This window comes from Malaclemys terrapin, chromosome 4, assembly GCF_027887155.1.
Source record: "Malaclemys terrapin pileata isolate rMalTer1 chromosome 4, rMalTer1.hap1, whole genome shotgun sequence".
NCBI lineage: Eukaryota > Metazoa > Chordata > Testudines > Emydidae > Malaclemys > Malaclemys terrapin.
The window spans coordinates 50,311,245-50,334,148 of NC_071508.1; the positions used below are offsets into that span (position 1 = coordinate 50,311,245).

General features: G+C 41.1%; 1 protein-coding gene across 9 annotated transcripts in view; it reads left to right on the forward strand.

Annotated features, from left to right (window-relative positions):
• Nucleotides 1–207: 207 nt before the first annotated feature.
• ABCC8 (ATP binding cassette subfamily C member 8) overlaps nucleotides 208–22,904 on the forward strand; it is a 139,717-nt gene continuing 117,020 nt past the window's right edge. For 4 of the 9 annotated variants that reach the window (XM_054027476.1, XM_054027477.1, XM_054027478.1 and 1 more), the window contains exons 1-6: nucleotides 208–828; nucleotides 3,042–3,183; nucleotides 6,340–6,461; nucleotides 16,794–16,960; nucleotides 18,809–19,051; nucleotides 21,633–21,821. In XM_054027476.1, coding sequence (XP_053883451.1) covers nucleotides 570–828; nucleotides 3,042–3,183; nucleotides 6,340–6,461; nucleotides 16,794–16,960; nucleotides 18,809–19,051; nucleotides 21,633–21,821 — 1,122 coding nt within the window. In that variant the 5' untranslated portion in view covers nucleotides 208–569. Of the gene's footprint in view, nucleotides 829–3,041; nucleotides 3,184–6,339; nucleotides 6,462–16,793; nucleotides 16,961–18,808; nucleotides 19,052–21,632; nucleotides 21,822–22,904 lie in introns of those variants that run through there. The other 5 variants (XM_054027480.1, XM_054027481.1, XM_054027482.1 and 2 more) reach the window with 3 other exon arrangements.

Sequence of the window (22,904 nt, forward strand, 5' to 3'; positions counted from 1 at the left end):
GCATGCCGGGCGGAATGCAAAACGGGCTGGATTTGGTTTGTACAGACCCCAGACCTGCCCTGGAGAGTGCGGGCGGGGGGCTGGAGATGGGGCGAGCCTGCTGCCCCTGCTTCCTTGGCAGAGGGGGGGAAGGAAGGCGGCTCCTTTAAGGCCGGAGCTGCAGCTGCACTCACGCAGCAGTAGCAGCGACTGAGGCGCGCGAGGAGCGGCCACCAGGGCGAAGCCTCCTCTTGTTTCTCTGTCTGCGATGCTGCCGCCAGATGTTCCCGTAGTCTCCAGCCTGCTGGTCCTGCAGCCTCAGCTGCTCCCATCCTAGCAGGCGCGGGAGCAAGGCAGCCTCCCAGGAGCGGGCACAGCAGCCTCCCGCCTGCTGGCCTAGGACTGGGCAGCCGGTCTGAAGGGCTCCGGACCGAAGAGCGCCGGGCGAGGCGCGCGGACCCCTCTCCAGCACGGTGACCCGCGCGCGCCTCTGGGGCGCAGCTGCTGGCAGCCCCCTTGGCTTCTCCCATGCCTCGCTCTGCGCGCGCTCTGCGCCGGGGGCCGGGGCTCCGCACCATGTCCCCCAGGTAATGCCGGGGAGGGAGGCCAACCCCGCCGCCTTCAGCGCCGCGACAGTCTATGTGTGTGTGGATGCGCCCCCCTCCCCTGCGCGCTGCGCGCAGCGTCCCAGCTCCTCCACCATGTCCTTGGCGTTCTGTGGCAATGAGAATAACTCGGCCGCTTACAACGTGGAGAAAGGGGTGCTCAACAACGGCTGCTTTGTCGACGCGCTCAACGTGGTGCCGCACGTCTTCCTGCTCTTCATCACCTTCCCTATCCTCTTCATAGGTGAGTGCGGCTGCACGGCCCCATTTAGGCTGCTCTGTTGTGCGCGGGGGGGTATTTATGATTTTCTCGCCGGTACCCTAGCTCTGCAGCCTGCCTAGTCTGCTCCATATCTCCAAGCAGGGAGCCTTGGCTTTCTTGCTTGCTTCAGCCATAGCATCGGTCTCTTCACCTTGCCTTTCTGGATGGATCCACTCCCAGCAGTGTGCCTCGGGGCATTCTCTAAGAGCCCACCGCTCCTGGGTTGCAAAGCGCTAGCCTGGGGCCTGATCAGCTGGCACATGGGTCGGGGCAAAGATCGCGACTGGATGCATTTGACGGAGGAGCCTGACATTGTTTCCAGTTGCCTGTGACCGGGTGGGTTGCAGTCTCTCATGCGACACAGACACAGACACAGACACACACACACACACACACACGATTTTCAGAAGCACTCAGCCTAAGGGCTCCTATTGAAGTCAAAGGTGGCATGTCCATTACTTCAGAAGGGACTTGAATCTTGCTGAGCTTTTCTGAAAATCCTGTGTCAGTTGAGTTTATTCAGCAGGTTCACTCAAGCTACTAATGTTAACACAGTTTAGTTGACAGAAAGGGACACCCTTAAATGTTCATTAAGGACAGTTTAATGAATTAGCCATATTCTGCCAATGCATCACAGAAGCCTGAGGTACCACAGTATAAACAGTGTAACTAATCAAGCTGTCTGTACCAATATAATCGTTTGTTGCCTCTGGACTAAACTGTTTAAACATGAATAGACAGCTAAAATGTTACATGTTTAAAGTAATACTGACTAGATGCATACTTTAGGATGACCTATCAATCAAGCTATCATTTCCCCCAACTATTATAATCTTATTATTTTATATTAATGGAAGCATTCACGCTTTCTAATTTTAACATATGTAGCTCAGATTTGCCTGTGATAAGGGGACTTTGGAAAGTCTCATGGACTACAAGAATTGGCTTTCTTTATGCAGGCAAAACTCCTTTTCAAGTCCATTAAGTTAGTGGAAGTTTTCCCCATGTAAGGATTGAGTAGAAACTGCATAAGGACATCAGGATTTTGCCCTATGAGCTTTGCAAGCTGAGGAAATAACAGAACAAGTTTACTGCTAAAATCAGAAAGCTACTGTTTTGGAGCAAGTTGATTTGATATTGTCAAATAATACAGCCACTTACTGAAAGTTAAGCTATATTAGCATGAATTCACTACCAGACATTATATTGGGGCTACCAGTAGGTGGCCCAGTGGTTTAATACACTTCTTCATTACTGGAACTAGGAGTTCCAATTCTGCATAAATTTATAAGTTACAGGAGTCAGTCTGGTTCCTGGGTGATGTTTGTCCACAACACAAAACCACAACATAATATGTCAAAATGGGTGTCCTTTGCTCACGAAAGCTCAAAGCAGTCATTTGAGGAGCTGTTTAGCAGGAAATCTGGGCAGCATAAATGCCATGCTATGCTCTAGTATTTAACTTTCTTAAGAACTAAATATTACTGCTTTAATTTTTAAAATTAAGCAATGGTATTTGTGAGCAAAGAAGCCTGTCAAAAATAATTACTTTATGAAATTTATGCTTTTTTTCTAAGTTATATTAATAAAATTAATTGCACAGAATTTTATTATATAGTAAAAATACTGGCATTTTTAAAAAGTTTGGTTATAAATATTTAATGTTTGAGATTATTTGGAATCACATTATTAAATTTACTGGAAGATTGTTATATATTCTATGTGCTTTTTGGCTTACATTCCATAATAAAATTGTTACATGAGTCTCCAAGCGTGCAAATACTTAAATATATGCATAAATTTACTTGCATGAGTAGTCTCATTGATTTAAGTGGGTTGATTCATTTGAATAATGTTATAAACATGCAAGTGTTTATAGGATCAGGGTCTAACTGTGTCACTGTTTTTTTTCCCCTTTATACTTGGGCCCTACTCTACTTTTTTTGCAACTAAAACACCCACTGTAGGTCTTAGAAATGTTTAGTGCACAAGGAATGTAGGATCAGTCCCGATGTCACATTTTTACAGTATAGTTGCACAGTGAGAGTCCTCACTTGTAACATTTTCCAACTCAGTTATTGCTTTTAAAAATGAAAGAGAGAAAAGAGTTCAACATTTTCAGTTTAGAACATTTTCTCATGTGGGGTTATGGTTGCACATAAAAATCCTCATGATGATTCTGCTTTTACGTTTAGGATGGGGAAGTCAGAGTTCCAAAGTTCATATACATCATAGCACTTGGCTTCATTTTCCCGGCCACAATTTACGTTGGATCTTGACTTTCATCCTTTTGTTTGTGCTGGTGTGTGAAATAGCAGAGGGCATAGTGTCAGATGGGTAAGTGGATGCATAGTTCTTCTTGATAATACCCACTATCTTTGAAGGGTTTCTATGTAAGTACTACTCCCCTGTCTAAATTTTCATCTAAGCCATTTGGCTTGTTATAAACATGTAATCTGTATTCATGGTGATTAACCTACAGACTTTGTATCAGAAATTCCATAGACCTTGCCAAGTATGTGCACACATAAAAATGGCCTGCCCCTGAATCATTTTTAGTTAAATTTAATGACACTATCATTCCAAAGGATAATCTTAGATATATCCTGACAATTCAAGCAGATGGTGATGTTTTAATGAAACATCTAAGGACCTGATCCCACAGTCCTTGCTCAGACAAAACTCCCATGTACAGGATTAGGTCACAAATATTCCTCCATGAGCCAAGTTCTGCTTCCCTTGCTCAAAGGCTTATTGGACCTGATTCTCTTCTCACACATGTTTTACACTGGAGTAACTCCATTGACCTCAACAGAGTAACTACTGATGTGCCACCAGTGTGTGAGAGAAAAGAATCAAACCTATTGCCTTCTTGCCTTGAATGGAGCTACTCACATTACTATGATGGGATCAAATCCTGTTCACTAAAGTTGAAATATAAATAGAATGAAACATAAACTGGTTCTGTTCCAGTTGAAATCAATGCGTGTTTGACTTTCATTGGGAGCAAGATTAGGAGTAGACTAATATACTAGCATATATATCCTTATTTAATTCTACCATTCCTTTACTTATGACCTGAAATTTGGCATAAGAGTTTATGTAATAAAATATGAGAGAAATTTTCTGAATAAAGCAAGTCATATGAATCCTGAGAGTACTTTATGGTACCAATAGTTATTTTGTTTTCTCTACCATAATAGGCTGAGAGTATATATGTATAAACATCATGGACTGCATAGCAGGAACCCTAGTTTAACTGAATTATATCTCTCTGTATCAGTTTTGCCCATTTTTATTATTTTATTATACATTTTATCTCCTCGTAAGTATACATTAAACAGGAAATCCCTTAGCACCCAAAAGGCATTTTAGAAAGAGCTTTTCTAATACTGATTTTTGTTTTTAATTATAAGTATGTGGGGACTTGAAGCAGAATATTGCCCTCTTTAAGGTTATTCTTAAACTGACCCAGAACACTGCTGTTGAATAAGAAGTGCATCCTGATGAGAATCAAAGTTCCTAACTATACTGGAGGGCTGCCAGCCCACAATCACATCTCTGGAGCACTCGGCAGCTTAGCAAGTTGTTCTGTGAATAAAAACAGATTTTGTTCCTGTAGCGAAGAGACTCATCATCTTCCTAAAATCAAAACAAGTCTTGCTGTTAAAAGCTCTCTTGATAGTAGTCGGGCTGTCAAAGCCTTTGGCAACCAGCAATAGACCCGTGCTACTGTGTTGTAAAAATGGCTTAGTGATATGCTTATATAGTAGAATTCCTGCAGCTTGCTTCTGTTTGTGAGTTATAGCAAAATACCTCCTACTCCTACAGCATTATCTACTAAAACATGGAATAACTGAAGAACTCTGCTGAAATCTGTGTAAAAATATGTGATCCCTAAACTATTGGCTTCTCACTGTTGGAATTCTACTCTGTTGTATAAAAATCTGCCCTTATTTATAAATTTAGTGACATTAAGGTATCCACATATAAGTCTTCCTATTACCAATAGCGGTTACTTGTCATTAAGCAAAGCATTTAGGCCAAAGGTTGCCCATGTGGCCTCACTTATGTCAATGTGTGGGGATTTCCCCAGATTATTCCTTTGGGGGCAGGATTTGTGTTTCCCATGCGCAGACCTAAGGAATGAGCAATAGTTTGACCGCCATGCCCTGAGTAATCTCTTGGAGGACAGAACCTTTGCACGCTGAGCTCCAGCGACTTCTGTAGCACTTTCAGCTCTCTGACAGTGCAGCTCTTTCCACCCCACCTCCATCCCATATGCATACCCTCCACTACCTCTCGATTCCCTATACAAGGAAGGGGCAGAGGGAGCCAGAGAAGCATTCATTCTCGACTGACTTTTCCATTAGGCTGGGGGACGAAGGTATACATCCTCCTGACTCTCCCACTCCTGGATTGTTCACAGACCTCTCATCCTGCATGTCACCACCCTCACTTTGAGTGGCTCAGAAATGAGCCAGGCTGAATTGTAGCCCTTGCTTTCTGGGGAGCACAGGGGCTGCTTTGTCCTTACTACCTTGTAGGGAAAAGGGAAAATGGGGTTATGGCTCATCCAACTATCTGCCAGCCAGCAGAAATGGCTGACCAGGCATTGAAGAGTAAACTGCACCTTTGGTGCAATTCTGCCTTACCTGCAATGCAGGACTGTGTCTTCAAGGCATATTGTAATTCCCTGATTATTTGGGTGGGTTGGTTTGTTTGATTGTTGATTGTAATTGTTGAAAATGGAATGCACTAGAATTTGTACAATTTCACTGTACACATGCAACCTGACAAAATATTTCTATAGATGATCATAAATAAATAAATAGAGATATCCATCTCCTAGAACAGGAAGGGACTGGTCATTGAGTCCAGCCCCCTGCCTTCACTAGCAGGACCAGGTACTGATTTTGCCCCAGATCCCCAAGTGGCCCACTCAAGGATTGAACTCACAACCCTGGGTTTAGCAGGCCAATGCTCAAACCACTGAGTTATCCCTTCCCCCCAAATTTCAATTCATTGAAATTTTCAGATAAGCAAAGTAAGAAAAATGCTGCTTGAGAACTTTTTTGAATTTCGGGATTTAAGGATATTTGCATTGTATATTTTGACATGATTTTTGACAATGTGTTTTAATGGTTATGAAGTTTTAACTTTTTGAATTTGTGTCTATTAAATAATTGTCTGACCTTCTTCCATAATTTCCCACAACTGTGAAAATTTAAATTGATAAAAAAAAAGTTTTAAACCCATATTTTTGCACAATTGTGAAAAATGTAAATAGTTAAAAATAAAAAATGCTTTAAACATTTTAATTATCTGTCAATTCTAAAAAAAGACTCAAATTCTGCCAAGTCTAATGATAAGTAACAAGAGAGGTGAATAACTGATAATTAAACCAGTGTATATTTAAGCTTTGTTTAGGGGTGGGTGGCTGTGTGTGTATGTATGTGTATATAAAAAAAATTTTTAATTTTTATTTTTAAGGGTTTCAGAATCCCGTCATTTGCACCTGTACATGCCAGCTGGTATGGCATTCTTGGCAGCCATCACATCTGTTGTTTACTACCATAACATCGAAACATCAAATTTTCCAAAGTTATTAATAGGTATGTTCCACAATACAGAAAGCTGTGGATGTGTGAATATGTTGCTCTTGTGTTATCTGTTAATTCTGTAACTAAGGTCTGACAGGTTCTGGCAGTAACTCCTCATACTCTCATTTCAGCTAGGTTTTTGCTTGCTTATCGGATAAAATTAAGGTATGTTTTGTTCTACTGGTTCCCATTATCAAACTTCAGTTCAAATGATATATGCTATTTTTATGCAACCTAAGCTTCCCAACACATTCAACTTCTGTAAGGTGCATGGTGTTGACTCTGTGGAATTTTCTCGGGTGAATTGAGCTATGTGCTTTTTTACCTTAGATACTAGAAGAGAGTTGCAATTGTTACGACTGTAGTCTCAAAAGCCCAGGTGCTGACTAAACCAGCTTACTTAGTGTAATGCGTAATATAAAACTGTAATAGAAATCTATAAAGCATCTAAAAGTGCTTTAAACAATATAAAAGTGGGTGTGGTCTGAAATGTGGGAGGAATCAGGGGAAATTGGTGCTGACAACGACCTTCAGCATTTTAATCTCTCTGTGCCTCAGTTTCCTTGTCAGGAAAATTCTCCTTTGTAAACTGTTTTCAGATCTTTTGAATAGGAAGTATTGTATAAGGCCCAAGTGTTACACAGTATTATTGTATCTTACTGTGGAAACAAGGGTACATACAAACTCTAAGTAGCTACAGAAAAGACACTTCTGTTGGCAACCTTACACACATGTAGGTGCATTATATGAAGTATAGCAGTGGATTTCAAAGAAAGTCCACTTGGAAAAGGTGTAGGTGTGACAAATTAATCTCAGACTGCAAGAGATTTGAAAGTGCTCACTACTTATTTATACATTTCCTGGCCCCCTGCTATGGCTGAAAGCATAAAAGTAGGAGTGCACTCCTACGCAGCGTCCCAGCAAGGTCTCTGTGAGTTCTAATTCTTTACACTTTTTTCCACAAAATGGTTTTCATGCTGAAGAGCTTGCATTTTGTGCATCTGATTACTATGATTATGTTTCACAGGTATTTTTTTTAAAGCATTTTGCTTCTTCCATGCCAGGAACAGATGAGCCGTTTCCATTGGAGTTAGTCTGTTATAATGCAAAAAAGTAGTAGGAGAAGGATTTCTTCTTCTTTAATAGAGATGTTAATATGAGCTGTCTGGGGCTGTGAATTACCCTTTTTCTATATCATAGGAGGCAAATTGTCAATTGGTGACTTCCCGTGAGTCTTGAAAACATTACAGAAAGAATCCGTCTGAGATGGCACTTCCCCAAAATGCAGCTCAGTAGCTATCATTTCAATTTTCATTTAATCTTAGCAAGTTCTTCTTTTATCATGGCAGATTTTTTTTCTATCTAAAATTACATTTCATTATAGCAGTGTTTCAGGGATACTGAAAATCTGAGAGTCCATTGTAATTTAAATAACACAGTTAGGTATCAGCTGCAAATCCTTGGAGCAGGTTTTTCCAACCAGGACTCTAATAGAAAGATGCACCGTTAACTGACTGAAGAGCACATTCAGTGTTTCTTACTCATCATTAGAATAGCAGTAAGGGAAGTAACGTGCCACATACCTGAAAAGAAGTGAAGCAGCACTTAAGTCAGCATTGGAACCCGTGGAAAGGTTGATTTGCTGGTTAAAGTAAAGGCCAAAAACACAGACCAAGATTTTTTAGATGTGACTAGCAATTTTGGTTTCCTAAAAAATTTGGATGCCCAACTTGAGGTGCCGGAAAGGTGCCTAAGTACCCCTCCTATGGAGGGGAAAAAAGAACATAAGAACGGCCATACTGGTCAGACCAAAGGTCCATCTAGCCCAGTATCCTGTTTTCCAACAGTGACCAATGCCAGGGAATGAACAGATTAGATAATCATCAAGTGATCCATCCTTTGCCCATTTCCCAGCTTCTGGTAATACAGAGGCTAGGGATACCATCCCTAGCCCTTTTAAGGTATCTCAAGTTGAGCATCTAAAATTACTAGTTTCTTTTTTCTAAATGGCTTAAATATATATCATCCTCTATTTCATTTATTTGTTTAGCCCTTTTGTGTACACAACCTGCAGTCAGGTCTCAGCAGTGGAGCCACATGACACTCATAAGCAGCACATGGAGTAGGTTGTACTGTTCAGCATCTCGTTAAAATAGATTTTCTCCTACATAAGTCCATTGTTGGGGAGGAGTAGGGTGTTTAGACAGCAAGTGTGAAAAATCGGGATGGGGTAGGGGTAATAGGACTCTATATAAGACAATGCCCCAAATATCAGGACTGTCCCTATAAAATCGGGACAACTGGTCACCCTAGGGAGGAGGGAGGAAGAAAGAAATCTGTAACAAACTACCTAACTTTTGTTTTTAATGGTATTGGAGATCAGAGAGGAAAGCTGGAAGTACAGAGGATGGAGAGGGAAGTTTGTAGGAGTTAAGTGCTTTAAACTGCCATCTTGATCCTTTGCTAGCCATAACTCAAATCCATATCCCATTCATTTTCAAGCTTGATTCGCTATGTAATTCCATGGTGAGTTCTGCTTACGATGGGATGCAGTTGTGGGCAGGGCCGGCTCTAGGTTTTTTTGTTGCCTCAAGCAAAAAAAAATTTTGGCTGCCTCCCCCCGCCATCCAAGCCCTGGGTCACTGGTAACTCGCTCCCAGGGTGGGTCATTCAGCAGGAATTTTGGATGTGCACAGAACACAGACAGGATTGGTTCCCATATAGTTACAGAACTGCAGTAAAGTGGAACAATTTTCAGCTTGTGTGATTGAAGGCTATCTGGATGGATATAAGACTGTCCTACATAAATGAGGAAAAGTTGAGGTGCCTTTATTATTCTTTTGTTCCATTCTTTGTTTCTATGGGGAATTTGTCTTCCTTTTAAACAAATAAAAACTAAAACTTAAAAATAATAATAAAAAAAAAGCAATGGCTGTTGAAAATAGCAATTCCAGTCCTAATAACCACTGGGAAGCATTTCTTGCTCAGTTTATTCTACTTTTTCCTACAGCAAGTTACAGTGGATCAGTATATTTGATTTGGGAGAAATGAAGTAACAGCTGTCCAAATTGAGCTTGAGCACTCCTGAATTTTGAGGGTGTTCAAGTCTGGAAGGCAGGTGCTGGATTCCCTTTCTGAATATTAGCTAAATCTGGAAAAGAAAAGTCAATTTCTGCTTCCATGGCTCAGAAGAGTAAATCCTCTTAGGTGCCTGGTACTGTATCTAAAGCTGCCCAGTCTAGCAGAGCCTCCCCTCCCTTACTTTTCATTTTAAAATTCTAGTGGGATCCACGTACCTGCCTTGCTAGGCTTCAGATAGAGAGATGCAATGTCCATTTAGTCCACCCAATTCTTTCTTTGGGGGAGAGCCCAGGGTGGGGCGGCAGGAGGTACGAGTGCGGGGGGCGGGGGAGAAGAGCCCAGGCTGGGGCGGCAGGAGGTGCGGGCGGGGGCCAGAGCTGGGGCAGCAGGGGGTGCGTGTGCAGGGGCGGGGAGAAGAGCCCAGGGCTGGGGCGGCAGGGGGGGGGGGAAGAGCCCAGGGCTGGGGCGGCAGGGGGTGCGGGGGGGGGGAAGAGCCCAGGGCTGGGGCGGCAGGAGGTGCGGGCGGGGGCCAGAGCTGGGGCAGCAGGGGGTGCGGGTGCAGGGGCGGGGAGAAGAGCCCAGGGCTGGGGCAGCAGGGGGTGCGGGTGGGGGGGGAGAGCCCAGGGCTGGGGCGGCAGGAGGTGCGGGTGAGGGGAGAACCCAGGGCTGGGGCGGCAGGAAATGCGGGTGGGGGAGAACCCAGGGCTGGGGCAGCAGGGGGGTGCAGGTGGGGCCAGAGCTGGGGCAGCAGGGGGTGTGGGCGGGGGAGAGTCCAGGGCTGGGGAAACACAGGGGTGCAGGGGGAGCCAGGGCTGGGGGGGGGGGGGGGGCAGCAAAAAACCTAGAGCTGGCTCTGTTCTTACCATTTACAGCAAGCTGCAGCATGAGGTTTCAGTTCTACACTCCTTCCCCCTCCCTTTCCTGTTAATTGTGGCCGAGGGAATGCTGGGAAATGTAGTTCTTTCCCTGCTCCAGGGCTGGCTCTATAGGCAGGGAACTAACCAAGGAACTACAGCTCCCAGGGCTCCCTGTTGGTTCTCAGCTCTCATGCTGGATTCTTGTGCCCCTGCAAATTTGTCACCCCAAGCACCTGCTTGCTTTGCTGGTGCCTAGAGCCGGCCCTGGTTGTGGGGGCCTCATTTATTACACCTGTTTTTCCATGGCCTTTGTAAAGTGGTCAGATGATGCAATTGCGTCTTTTAAAAGTGTGTAAGGGGTGGTTGGGAGAAAGGGTGGGTAACATCTAGTTAGTGTTCTAAAAGCTGAAATCTTGAAGGTCCCTGGCAGAAGTACAATTAAAGACACACACAAACCCAAAGGGGTGAGCAATAGTCTGGATGCCACAATGACATATGGCAAAGCTCAATCCTCAATGCTACTTACTGGATCCTGCCATCCTAACTAATGTCAGTGGGGAATTTTGCAACAGTATGCACCTTGGGAGAAAATCCATAGAATGTCTGGAGCTCTGCCTTACTCTTAATAGTGTCCATCTGTGATGTCTAGAAAGAGCTCAGCAATCATTGCATTATTTTATTCAGTATCATCTTAAAGGCTGAAATGATTTTCTTTCTGATGGCCAAGCCAAGGCCTGCACTAAATAGAGGTGTTTTTCCCAGAGCACCAGAAATGGATAGCAGCTAGGATAACACTTTTGTTTATTTTAAATTATTCTGAAATTTGATCAAAGAACCTGCTTTTCTTCATCTCTGACTAGTCTGGGGCACAGAAAGAAAGGCTGTGCTGAGATTGGGACAGAACTCCATGCACTGTGTTCCCTACATATATATTATTACCCTCCACCCCCCATGCCACAATGATCTTTCTCTGTATGTTGCCTATAGAATCTTTATTTTACAAACTGCCAGTGAAACTTTTGCATGTAGGGCCTGTTCCTGCCCAAAGTTACCCAGTCATTTAGTGGGGTGAATAGGGGAAATACATTTCAGAGGAGGTGCTCATGCAGGATCAGTGGAGATAGGAAATGCGACATCCTGGGCTTGCTCAACATGTGCTTGCAGCTCTCCCACTCCCTTGAATGTTCTTCACGCTACAGGATCAGGTCTTAAGTGTACAGCAGGCATAGTTTTTTTCTAAATCCAATTCCCATCTATTAGGGTCAAATCCTACTCAGTTGCAGCTGTGCAAACCTATTGAAGGCAGTGGGGCTGTACAGATGTGAAGAAAGGCAGGATTTGGTCCAGAGCCTTTATTTCACTGATAATCATATTAAAATGTATGTCATTAGAAACGGGCACTATTCCTTACCTGCCCTACAAATGTAGTCCACACAGTATATAAAGCACAAACTCCTCTCTCTTCCTGAGGTTTGATTAATTGGTAAAGCAAACAACAGAGATAATATAAAAATGAGTTCAAATGTTCTCCCCAGGCTTGGTTGCCCCTAGGTTTCCTCTCCCAGGACTGCTGTGACCACACTCTAGCTAACCTCTCTCCATCCCTTAGACCCAGCTGGGGTAAAGAGCCACCTGCTTTGGTGAGTCAGCAGATCCCATTTTCCTTTTTCCTGACAGGCTAGACATCTGCTAGAAAGATGGGGTGTTTCACGCAAACACTGCCAGCTTGTTACAGTGATAGAAGAAATTCAATCACACTGATTTTTTTTCATATTGTATAATGCAGTGTTTAATAATGCAGCACTGTTTTCACATTCCCTCTGTTAAATCACTGAGAATGTAGTGCAGCTAGTTAGCTATTTTATACATAATCCCATCCCCAAAGGGATCTTATATTATGTTTTTGTGCAGTACCTGGCACACAGATCCCATGGGAGACCTCTGGAAATACTTGACTAGTAATAATAATCATCATAATTAATAAGGTATTGAGGCTGTGGTTTTCAAAGGAGCCTCTGGGAGTTAGGTACCCAATTCTCATTGATAGTCAACAGGCTTTTTTGAAAATTGGATTCTAAACAGTTAACAGACCAAAAGATAATCAAATTGCTAGATCACTTTCCTGTCAAATGATGAGGAGGGTTTTGGTTTTGTTTTGCTATCACTGCTGCATCCTATTGAGATATCTGAAGAAATGAATTTGTGCAGTTGAGTATACAGAGAGGAGATCTTTAAAAATTTATCATTGGCGGATCTTAGACTGTTGTCCTACTTTCAATTTTAATTGTGACAGCATACGTTGACAGTGTGAGGCTAGATAATGATGACGATTTTATGCAGATGAGCACATAAAGAGGAGATGTTTGAAATTATTGGTTTACTTAAGTATCAAACCCCTACATTGCAGCATGGCTATGAAGTAATATATCTTTACAGTCCTTAGTGTGAACAAATTATTTTGGAATCATGTAAAAAATTTTAAGCTTATGATAAGTTTTAAAATGGGTGTACCAGAAAAGTAATTGAAAGAAGTATCTTTCACTGATAAATTTACCAAACCAATCTAATTTAATCCCTAGTGAAATAAATAAAGCCCCAATTTCCTGTTAGGATCCACATGAATGGACCCTTATGCCCATGCAGAGTCCCAGTGGAGCTCCACCCAGGTTCTGGGTGCCATCTACACAGATTAGATTACAGGGTCAGGCCCTAAATTTGCAAATAGTTCCTAGAGGAACTGGTTTTATAGGGCTTGATCCAAAGTCTACTGAAATCCATAGAAAAACTGATGATGCCAGTAGGAATTTAATAAGGTCCATAGGAAACTAATCAGGCCAAATTTGGTTGCTGTCTAAATTGTGTTGCAGAATGGGAACACAGTAGGGATACCGCTTTAATAGCACAAACTGGAGTGCCACATTCATAAATGTATTCTCTCTTGTTTTGAAAAATATCAGGTATGTTATATGTAAATTGAAAACCCCTTCTTTCTTTTCTCAATATTACAGACTACGTAACAGAATTATAGTATCTGATCATGATGTTTAACAGCTACAAAAACACATATTTGTCTTTACAGATTTAAAAATCAGGCTTAAAGATAGGGATAAAATTTGGATGGCATTTGGAGTTTTCCAAGTAGGGAGCATTAAGTTGGGAAGGCATAGGGGAAAAGTATTTTATTAATAGAGTACTAGTTCACTTGTATTCATAGGAGAAGGGCTGATTCACTGTCCCTGACAGTAATCTGGTTCAGTAATTACTAGCACTATTTGGCTGTTACTCATAATTTATTCCCTCAGAATTAGATTATTGTCTTGTAAAATGGAACATCCTTCCTATTTCCCTTAAACAATGCACAGGACTTCTCTCTAAACAGACACTGTGCAGTTCATTAATCCCTGCTTACTTAAATGCCTGGTCTTGCAGACCTCGTGGGCATGCTACTCTCACACAACTCCCTGTAACTCAGCAGCAGGAATTTTGGGCATTCAGCAACTGGATGAACCAAGAGACGAAGATGTGAGAAAATGTGAACAAAGAAGAAATGAGTTTAGAAAGAGGAAGACTAGAGAGGAAAGATGGTCTTGTGGTTAAGGCGCTGGACTGGGTTCAGTTCCCAGCTCTGCTACAGATTTCCTGTGTGATCTTAAACAAGTAATTTCATCTCTCTGGGTATGTCTACACTGCAATTAAAAACCCACGGCTGGCCCGTGCCAGATGACTCAAGGCTCACAAGGCTTGGGCTCAGGGGCTGTTTAACTGCAGTGTAGATGTTCAGGCTCATGCTGGAGCCCAGGATGTGGGACCCTGTGAGGGGGCAGGAGGTTCCAGAGCTCAGGCTGCAGCCTAAGCCCGAATGTCTACCCTGCAGTTAAATAGCCCCTGAGCCCACGAGCCCAAGTCAGCTGGCACAGGCCAGCCACAGGTGTCTAATTGCAATGTAGACATACCCTCTGCCTTATTTCCCCACATATAAAATGGGGATCATAACACTCTTTCTCCCACTCTTTCTGTGTCTTGTCTATTTAGATTGCAAGTTCTTAGTGGCAGAGACTGTTTCTTACCATGTGTTTGTACAACCTATTATCTCAGAATGTTAGGGTTAGAACCTTCTAAGACTACACAGCTCACCTACTCAGGTAAAATTCAAGCTTTTTACTTGGCAAGAACAGCTTTGTAAAATAAATCCTGTAATTAGGAAAATTGGTCAGATAGACTTGTACTTTAATTCCCAATAGAAGAATGGCCTTGTTTGCTAATACCAGATACTTTAAATTGATATTTCTATACTTTTTTATAAGGGGTGCCCACAGTTGATGTTGATTTACATAGCACCCTACATTTATATAATGCTTTAAAAATATTGAGTAAGATACATTGTCAGCCCCAAAGGGATTACAATGCGAGATAAATTAGACAAAAAAAGAGGGAGAAATAGTACAGATGAAGCAAGGAAGTTAAGAGTAGAACAAGGTAGAAAGTATTGCAAGAAGAAGTGGATTTGAAAGAGGGATTTGAAAGAGGAAAGACAGGGACACATGGTAGACAAGGAGTAGGAGATTTTCCAAGTGTAGGGGTCAACTTGAAAGAGGTAAGCAGATGGGAGTGAGTGGAGGGATCATTAAAGAGAGAGAATTGAACCAAGAGGAAGAGTAGCCAGAAATAGCAGCAGAGATGTAGGCAAGGGTGAGATGATATGCAGAGCCCTGAAGTTGAGCAAGAGACTGAACTTGATTCAGTAAGAGTTGGGAAGCCAGTGAGGAGCTTCAAGGAAGGGGTGACCTGATCCTATAAGCAGGAGAGAAACACATGGCCCTCCCATCCCATTCTGCTCTGAGTTTCACTAGCCACCAAAGGCTAGTCCTGAAGATCTGACCATATATGGGCTTTTTTTCTTACAATCTAGCCTGTTCCTACTACAGGAAGATCAGGTTTCCCTGACAACAGTCATTCACTTGTAACAGCTATTCATTATATTGGTCATTAAACTTTGATCAGTAATTGTAGCCCATGGAAGTTCTGTCTTGATGAAATGCCATGCTTCCATTGTCTTGTAGCGTTAATATAAACACTAAAGGTGCCACAATGGGGACTCCTATAGTGTTACACCTACTCCCATTGAAATAAATGGGTGTTTTGTCATTTACTTCAATGAAAGTGGGATTGCAGACCATGGGCCAGATCTCACCCCCGGGTTCTGTTAATGCAGGGGACTCTCCACACATGGATCTCACTCCTCCACAGAAAATGTGATCAGATGGACCTGAGTCTCCATCCCTCTTCCATTTCTGTGATATTTCAGATTGCCTTGTCCTCCTGTGGATTGCTTAAGATTTACATGGGTCCCCTGGGGACCATCCAGCTTTCTGAGTAAGCCTCACTGTTGATTCTGCCTGGGGTGGCGACAAACGCCTCTGCCCCCCAGCCTTGCAACAGGAGAATTGGAGAAAATGCTGCAAACGGATATGCTCAACATTTCCCTCCCCATACTGTTCTACTGTCAGAATGAACAATCCAATCTGATATTATTAAATATATAAAACCAAATGTGGGGTCAACCCCCAGCTCATCCTACTCAGTTAATGATTGGATAATTGACGCTAGTGAGTCTACTCCCAGAGGAGCTGTCTCATGATATAGTGAATGACGTGAAATAAACTCCAGATTGGGGTTTCAATGTCACCAGAGCCTCTTGGTGGAATTATTTGTCTATACATGACTGCAGCCTGAGTACACTTGAATAGAAAATGCTCTGTGAAAATCAATACTCTACAAAAGTTGTGGTTTCTTACTCAAGCACCATTCTCCTTCTTTTATTTGCTTGTGTATTCTGTGTTATAAACTGTGTTGTGTGGAATTTGCATAGTACATACACACTGAGGAAAGCAGCGATTTTAGGGGGAAATTTTGCTCTCAGGTCTGTTTGGTGGCTTTTATCTTTAACATCAAGTAGAGTTCTGCACAGGTAAGGAAAGCAGAATATCTAGGTCAACATCCAGACCAAACTCTGTGGATTCCCCAGAATCTAAAAGCTTTGGAGTTGGGCCCCTTGGCCTCCCCCACTGAAACACCACCACTCCCTTGGAGGGACTGATGTAGGCATAGGTTTACAGGCAGATGGAAATTTGCACCAGAAGATCCTCCTGAAAGACTATCCACGGTCTCACTGAATGTAATGGGAGCAGGATCAGACCCAAACTTCATCCTATTATTCACATTCTTGGAAACTGAATTGGTTGCGTTGCCATTTTGACAGGAGAAAGAGCACTGCCTAGTTTCATGCATGCTTGTCATTTTCCTTCTGTGTAACCATTTAGCAAAGTCTTCTAATTTTGTCTAAAATAAGTTTTTCACAATCATTGCTGACTAATGTTTGTTGTTGTATTTATTTATTTATTGGCAGCCTTGCTGTTCTACTGGACCTTAGCTTTTATAACCAAAACTATCAAATTTGTAAAGTTCTGTGATAATGGGGTTGGATTTTCTCAGCTTCGATTTTGCCTCACGGGACTTCTGGTTATTCTATATGGAATGCTACTATCTGTAGAAATTAATGTCATCAGGGTGAGGGTAAGTTAAATTTCCAGGTAATTCTCATTCCTGTTTCTTCCTTTACTTTTATCTGGCTGCATAATGTAAAATGTAAAAAAAAAAAATCAGTCTGAAATAGAGACCTAGTTGAAAACCAAACATCCGAGTAATATAATTAAGCCAAATTCATTTTTATTGCAAACTCCTTTGACTCCACTGCATTGACAATTCAGAATGAATTTCATCCATTTTGTTTTGAAAAGATGTTTCTTATATGACTGACAACTTCAGTCTTCAGAAATCATTAATCTTTATAAAGGGAAAGATACATTGAAATGGATAGTCCGTTTTAGCCGAGAACATAGTCAGTGACACCCACACAGAGTATTGTTTTCCAGTCTCTAAGAGCACACACAATGTGATTTTTTAAATATTATTATTTTATTATCATGGTGCTAGAGCAACTTTAGTCCTCTCTGATTATTTCCTCTTTGCTATGGCCACAATCAGAATCCCTATTAATAGATGGCTTTGGAGATTGCTACATGAAATACAATTCAAAACACCTTATCACTTCCCTCACCCAATGCACACAGCACTGAATTAAACTAGGCATTAGGGAAAAGTTGCCTGCTCACAGACATTCAAGAGAACATACAGTGTGGATCAGACTATGGGAAGTTAAATATTAAGCTCACAACTGACAACTGTTGTGTCAGCTCATGGAATAATGAGACTTAGCTATGATACCAACAGGACCTTGCTTTTAAATATGGTTCTTTTAATATAATTTTGTAATCTAATGAGATTTAATTAGCTAGGAAATGTTGGGGCCACAAGGGAGACTACAAAATGAGCCACTGAAATGATCAGCCATTGCTTAGTGTTGTTTTTTTCAGTTTCATATTTCTTTAGAGTAAATAATTAAAAGATGTTACTTTTTACATGTGACTTGAACTAACCAATAATATAGCATATTCCAAGCGTTAAGGCACAAAGTGCCTCTCTTCTGGCAACTAAGAATATGAATGATTGAAGGCAAACAGATCACAAGCAAAACACAACACAGGGGATTGTAGTTTTTAATCAAGAATTGCATAGAATGTTCAGTTTGATTTTGCTGGGGTTGCGTGGGATTTAATGAAAAACAGAATTTTAATCAATATGGCTTTACATAATTAACTGCAACGCTACAGTGTATTAAATTCCATGTTAATAAATATTGTAGGAGCAAATGATGAGCCATGTCATGTCATCTTTGTCTGAGCAGAACTCCCTAGTGATAGTACTACAAGATACTCTTAAATATAGTATATTGTACAAGAACTTTGATCCTTGCAGCATGAAACATCGTAGTCTAGGGGCTTGATCTTTCTCCCATTTAAGTCAATGGAAATATTTGCTGGTGCCATGTGCAATCTAATTTTAATGGTTCTCTATGAAAGTTTGCAGGAGATGGGGGCGGGGTGTTGTACTGTGCAGTTTGCAGCATTGGACAGAATAATCTTCAATGTAGATTTTAACATAAAATATTGTAAATATTCACTGAGCTTTAATATATTTTTACAGTGCAGGATTAAATTCACAGGCAAAATACAATCTTTGTGTGGGCTTCCTTCAGGGCTTGAATATCTTTCTCCTTTTTAGGCTGGAATTTTCAAAGTAACTTAAGGAAATTAGGTGCCCAAATTTGACTGAAATTCAATAGGAGTCGGGAGCCTAATTTCATTAGTCTATTTGCAAATCCCAGCCATACACTCAGTGGCTATCTATTCCTCCTGAACAATGACAGGCATTTCTGTTATCTCAGTATCCCCTTCCACACAGATTTGTCTTTTTCTTTTCCATGCACTTGATGTGATTCTTGATGGGATTTTTGGATTTCAGAGATACGTTTTCTTCAAAACCCCCAAAGAGGTTAAGCCACCCGAGGATCTTCAGGATCTTGGAGTTCGGTTCCTACAGCCCTTTGTGAATCTGCTGTCCAAAGGAACATACTGGTGGATGAATACATTCATCAAGACTGCCCATAAAAAGCCAATAGACTTGAAAGCCATAGGCAAGCTGCCTATCGCCATGAGAGCTCTGACAAATTACATTCGCCTTAATGAGGCTTTTGAAGCACAAAAGGTATGAGGGGGGAAAAAAGAAGACTGGGATTATCTACAAATGTTTGTGGTGTTTACACATTGCTTAAAATACCTCATTACTTTTTTGATAGTAACAGTATAAATTCATATAAAAATATAAAGTGGAAACATGCTAGGTATTAAGAGCCTGGTTTGTATTAAGTCAGGCATGCAGCGAGCTGAGTGCCTAATTTGTATGTGCACTTTTTGTATTTACAGTGGTTGTGCATGATTATGAACAGATGTGCATGTAAATGGCTATTTGCATGTGCAAATGTTTGGTTTGCAGGTACAATTATGGAAACGTAATTGTTTGCACAACTGTGGATTATACTTTTGTGAAGATGACAAGTTTCAGAGTAACAGCCGTGTTAGTCTGTATCCGCAAAAAGAAGAACAGGAGTACTTGTGGCACCTTAGAGACTAACAAATTTATTAGAGCATAAGCTTTCGTGGACTACAGCCCACTTCTTCGGATGCATATAGAATGGAACATATAATGAGGAGATATATATACACACATACAGAGAGCATAAACAGGTGGGAGTTGTCTTACCAACTCTGAGAGGCCAATTAATTAAGAGAAAAAAAAAAAAACTTTTGAAGTGATAATCAAGCTAGCCGAGTACAGACAGTGTGATAAGAAGTGTGAGAGTACTTACAAGGGGAGATAGAGTCAACGTTTGTAATGGCTCAGCCATTCCCAGTCCTTATTCAAACCGGAGTTGATTGTGTCTAGTTTGCATATCAATTCTAGCTCTGCAGTCTCTCTTTGGAGTCTGTTTTTGAAGTTTTTCTGTTGTAATATAGCCACCCGCAGGTCTGTCACTGAATGACCAGACAGGTTAAAGTGTTCTCCCACTGGTTTTTGAGTATTTTGATTCCTGATGTCAGATTTGTGTCCATTAATTCTTTTGCGTAGAGACTGTCCGGTTTGGCCAATGTACATGGCAGAGGGGCATTGCTGGCACATGATGGCATATATCACATTGGTAGATGTGCAGGTCTTTTTTCTCTTAATTAATTGGCCTCTCAGAGTTGGTAAGACAACTCCCACCTGTTTATGCTCTCTGTATGTGTGTATATATATCTCCTCATTATATGTTCCATTCTATATGCATCCGAAGAAGTGGGCTGTAGTCCACGAAAGCTTATGCTCTAATAAATTTGTTAGTCTCTAAGGTGCCACAAGTACTCCTGTTCTTCTTTTTGTGAAGATGGTTAACTTGCCTCTTAATAAGAACCTAAAATAAGTTTGACTAATCTTACAGGGGCTTTATAGGACTAATTTTTATTGAGATCAGTGGGAGTTTTCTTGAGAGAGAGTTCAGGATTGAGCCTGAAATGAACTAGCTTGGTGGTCAAGTTTCTCTCTGTATGTGTGTATATATATCTCCTCATTATATGTTCCATTCTATATGCATCCGAAGAAGTGGGCTGTAGTCCACGAAAGCTTATGCTCTAATAAATTTGTTAGTCTCTAAGGTGCCACAAGTACTCCTGTTCTTCTTTTAGCTTGGTGGTCTTCACTTAAGACCACTACCTGCCCCTTATATGTGTGTGTGCAGTGGTATAAGAGGTAGTAAGGAGACTCCCTCCCCATTCGTGTGCAGCCTGTTTAAGGACAAAGCAGCATACCAGACTTGAACTCAATGGAGAGCAGGAACTGCTTCCTCCCTACTCCTTTGGCGTCCAGTAAGGAGCAGAGAGGAGGAATAGGCCAGCTCTGCCACTATCAAGCTAATTCACACCATGTAGCAGTGGGCAAACTGAGAGGAATTCTAACTCTTTAAGACAGAACACCTCTCATTGCTCCCTATAGAGCAATGCAACTTGTGCCAATCTCACTATAGACTATATAAAATTTGCACAAATTCCCCCTGTATTTTTAGCACAAAATGGCTTTTAATGTAACACTACATTACAGAACCATTGTGTTACTCTCCACTGTGCGACTCATAAGCCAAATCAGCAAAAGTGGGTCTTGTGGCTACCCATTCTTAGTCTTCCTGTTTAATTAGAAAAAAAATTCCCCTCCTCTTTGGCACAAGGTCAAGAGTACAGCTGCTTGAAAATTTCCCAGTGAAATGTTTGCCATCAAATAATTTTGTTTTGACAAAATTGAAACTGCGCAAAAATATATTGCCTTCAACAAAATTTTGTTTTGGGACAAAATAATAATGAAGCCTTCCATTTCAACCTTCATTATTATTTTTTCCCAAAACAAACTTTTTCAAAATGGAATACTCCAATTTTATTATTTGTTTAGCAATTTATACTATAAATGTAAAAGTCTAAATTGAAATGAAATTATTTGATTTAAAAAATCATTTGTGGTTAAACTTCATTTCATGGGAAATTTTTGAATGTTATACTTCATTCTGATTCAGAACAAAAATAAAATTTAAATTGTGGATTTTCCCATGAAACAGAATTCCTGCACATTCCTAATTCTTTAGCCCAGAGCTTATCAAATCAATATTATGAATTATCTACTCTTGAGGCTCATTTTTAAAATTTAAAATATCAATTGTATTTACGTGTTGCAATGTTTATATATCTTTTTTTTTTTTAATGGGCAGAACAAAAGGTCTCCATATCCACAAGGATCCAAATCAATTTGGTGCGCTCTCTGCTGGGCATTTGGGAGACCACTAGTTCTCAGCAGCACTTTCCGTATTCTGGCTGACTTGCTTGGGTTTGCTGGTCCGCTCTGTATCTCTGGGATTGTTCACCACGTTGGAAAAGGAAATAACACCATCCGTCCGCAGGTACTACCTAGAATATTTTAACGAAGAGCCTGATACAAAGACTTCAATTAATTTTAGTAGGATTTCCATTGAGTTCAGTAGGTTTTGGATTAGGCACTAAGGCCTAAGTGAACATATAGTGGTTGGCCTCTGACACAAACAGAACGCTACTCCTGAAGTGTGTTTTGATTACTCATTTGGAATTGTTTATTGTTTATGATCATTATTTGTACACTTGTGGTGCCAAGAATGTACTATGCGCTGTCCACACACATAAGAAGTCTAGGGCCCTAATTCAGGAAAGCATCTCTATTCAATACAGTGCTTAAGCACATACAGAAGTCCTCTTAAAGGACTTAAATATATGCTTGAAGTTAAGTATGTGATTAAGTGCTTTCTTGAACTGGAGCCTTGGTGCCTGCTTGAAGACCTTATGCCCTGAAAAGGGAGAAGTTTATTTTAAGGATGGGGTCCAGCTTTTAATTTCTGACAATGTGGGCTGTCTTAGAGGACTGAAGCAGTAACAGGCTTTTATCATAAAAGTAAAGGACAAAGTAATTGAGCTATGACAAAGAGTTTCCATCAGAGTCTTGAGGGAGCTCATCTTTGGAAGGTCAACTATAAGAGACTTAGAGGATGCTATCCAAGGGAATAATATCCAAGACAAAAAAAGACTTCATTCTTGATTATTCTCAGGAACAAAAACACAATGAGCATTTTCACACTATACTGCCAAGTCAGGTTGGTACCATTTCTAGGAAAGAATCATTATTTGTGTTATTCGCGGATTTTTTTTCCTTTTTCTTTTTTCATATAACATTGTTTCCTGTAAGGGCCTGATCTAAATCCCATTGACTCCAAAGTACTTTGGATCAGGCCCTAAACTAAAAATTAAAATGTATTGCATGTGCTAGGGGGGGAGATTTTTGACATAGCTTTTAAGCTTAGAAACAATCATTCATTTATCCAACAACAGTCCTTTATCGTCTGGTGCTTATCCTAATATTTGGAAACAATAAACAACAAATTCAGTGGAAAACAGTAAAACAGTAGCCAATGCAAATGAAAATAACAGACTATAGGGAGAGATTGCTGATATTACTG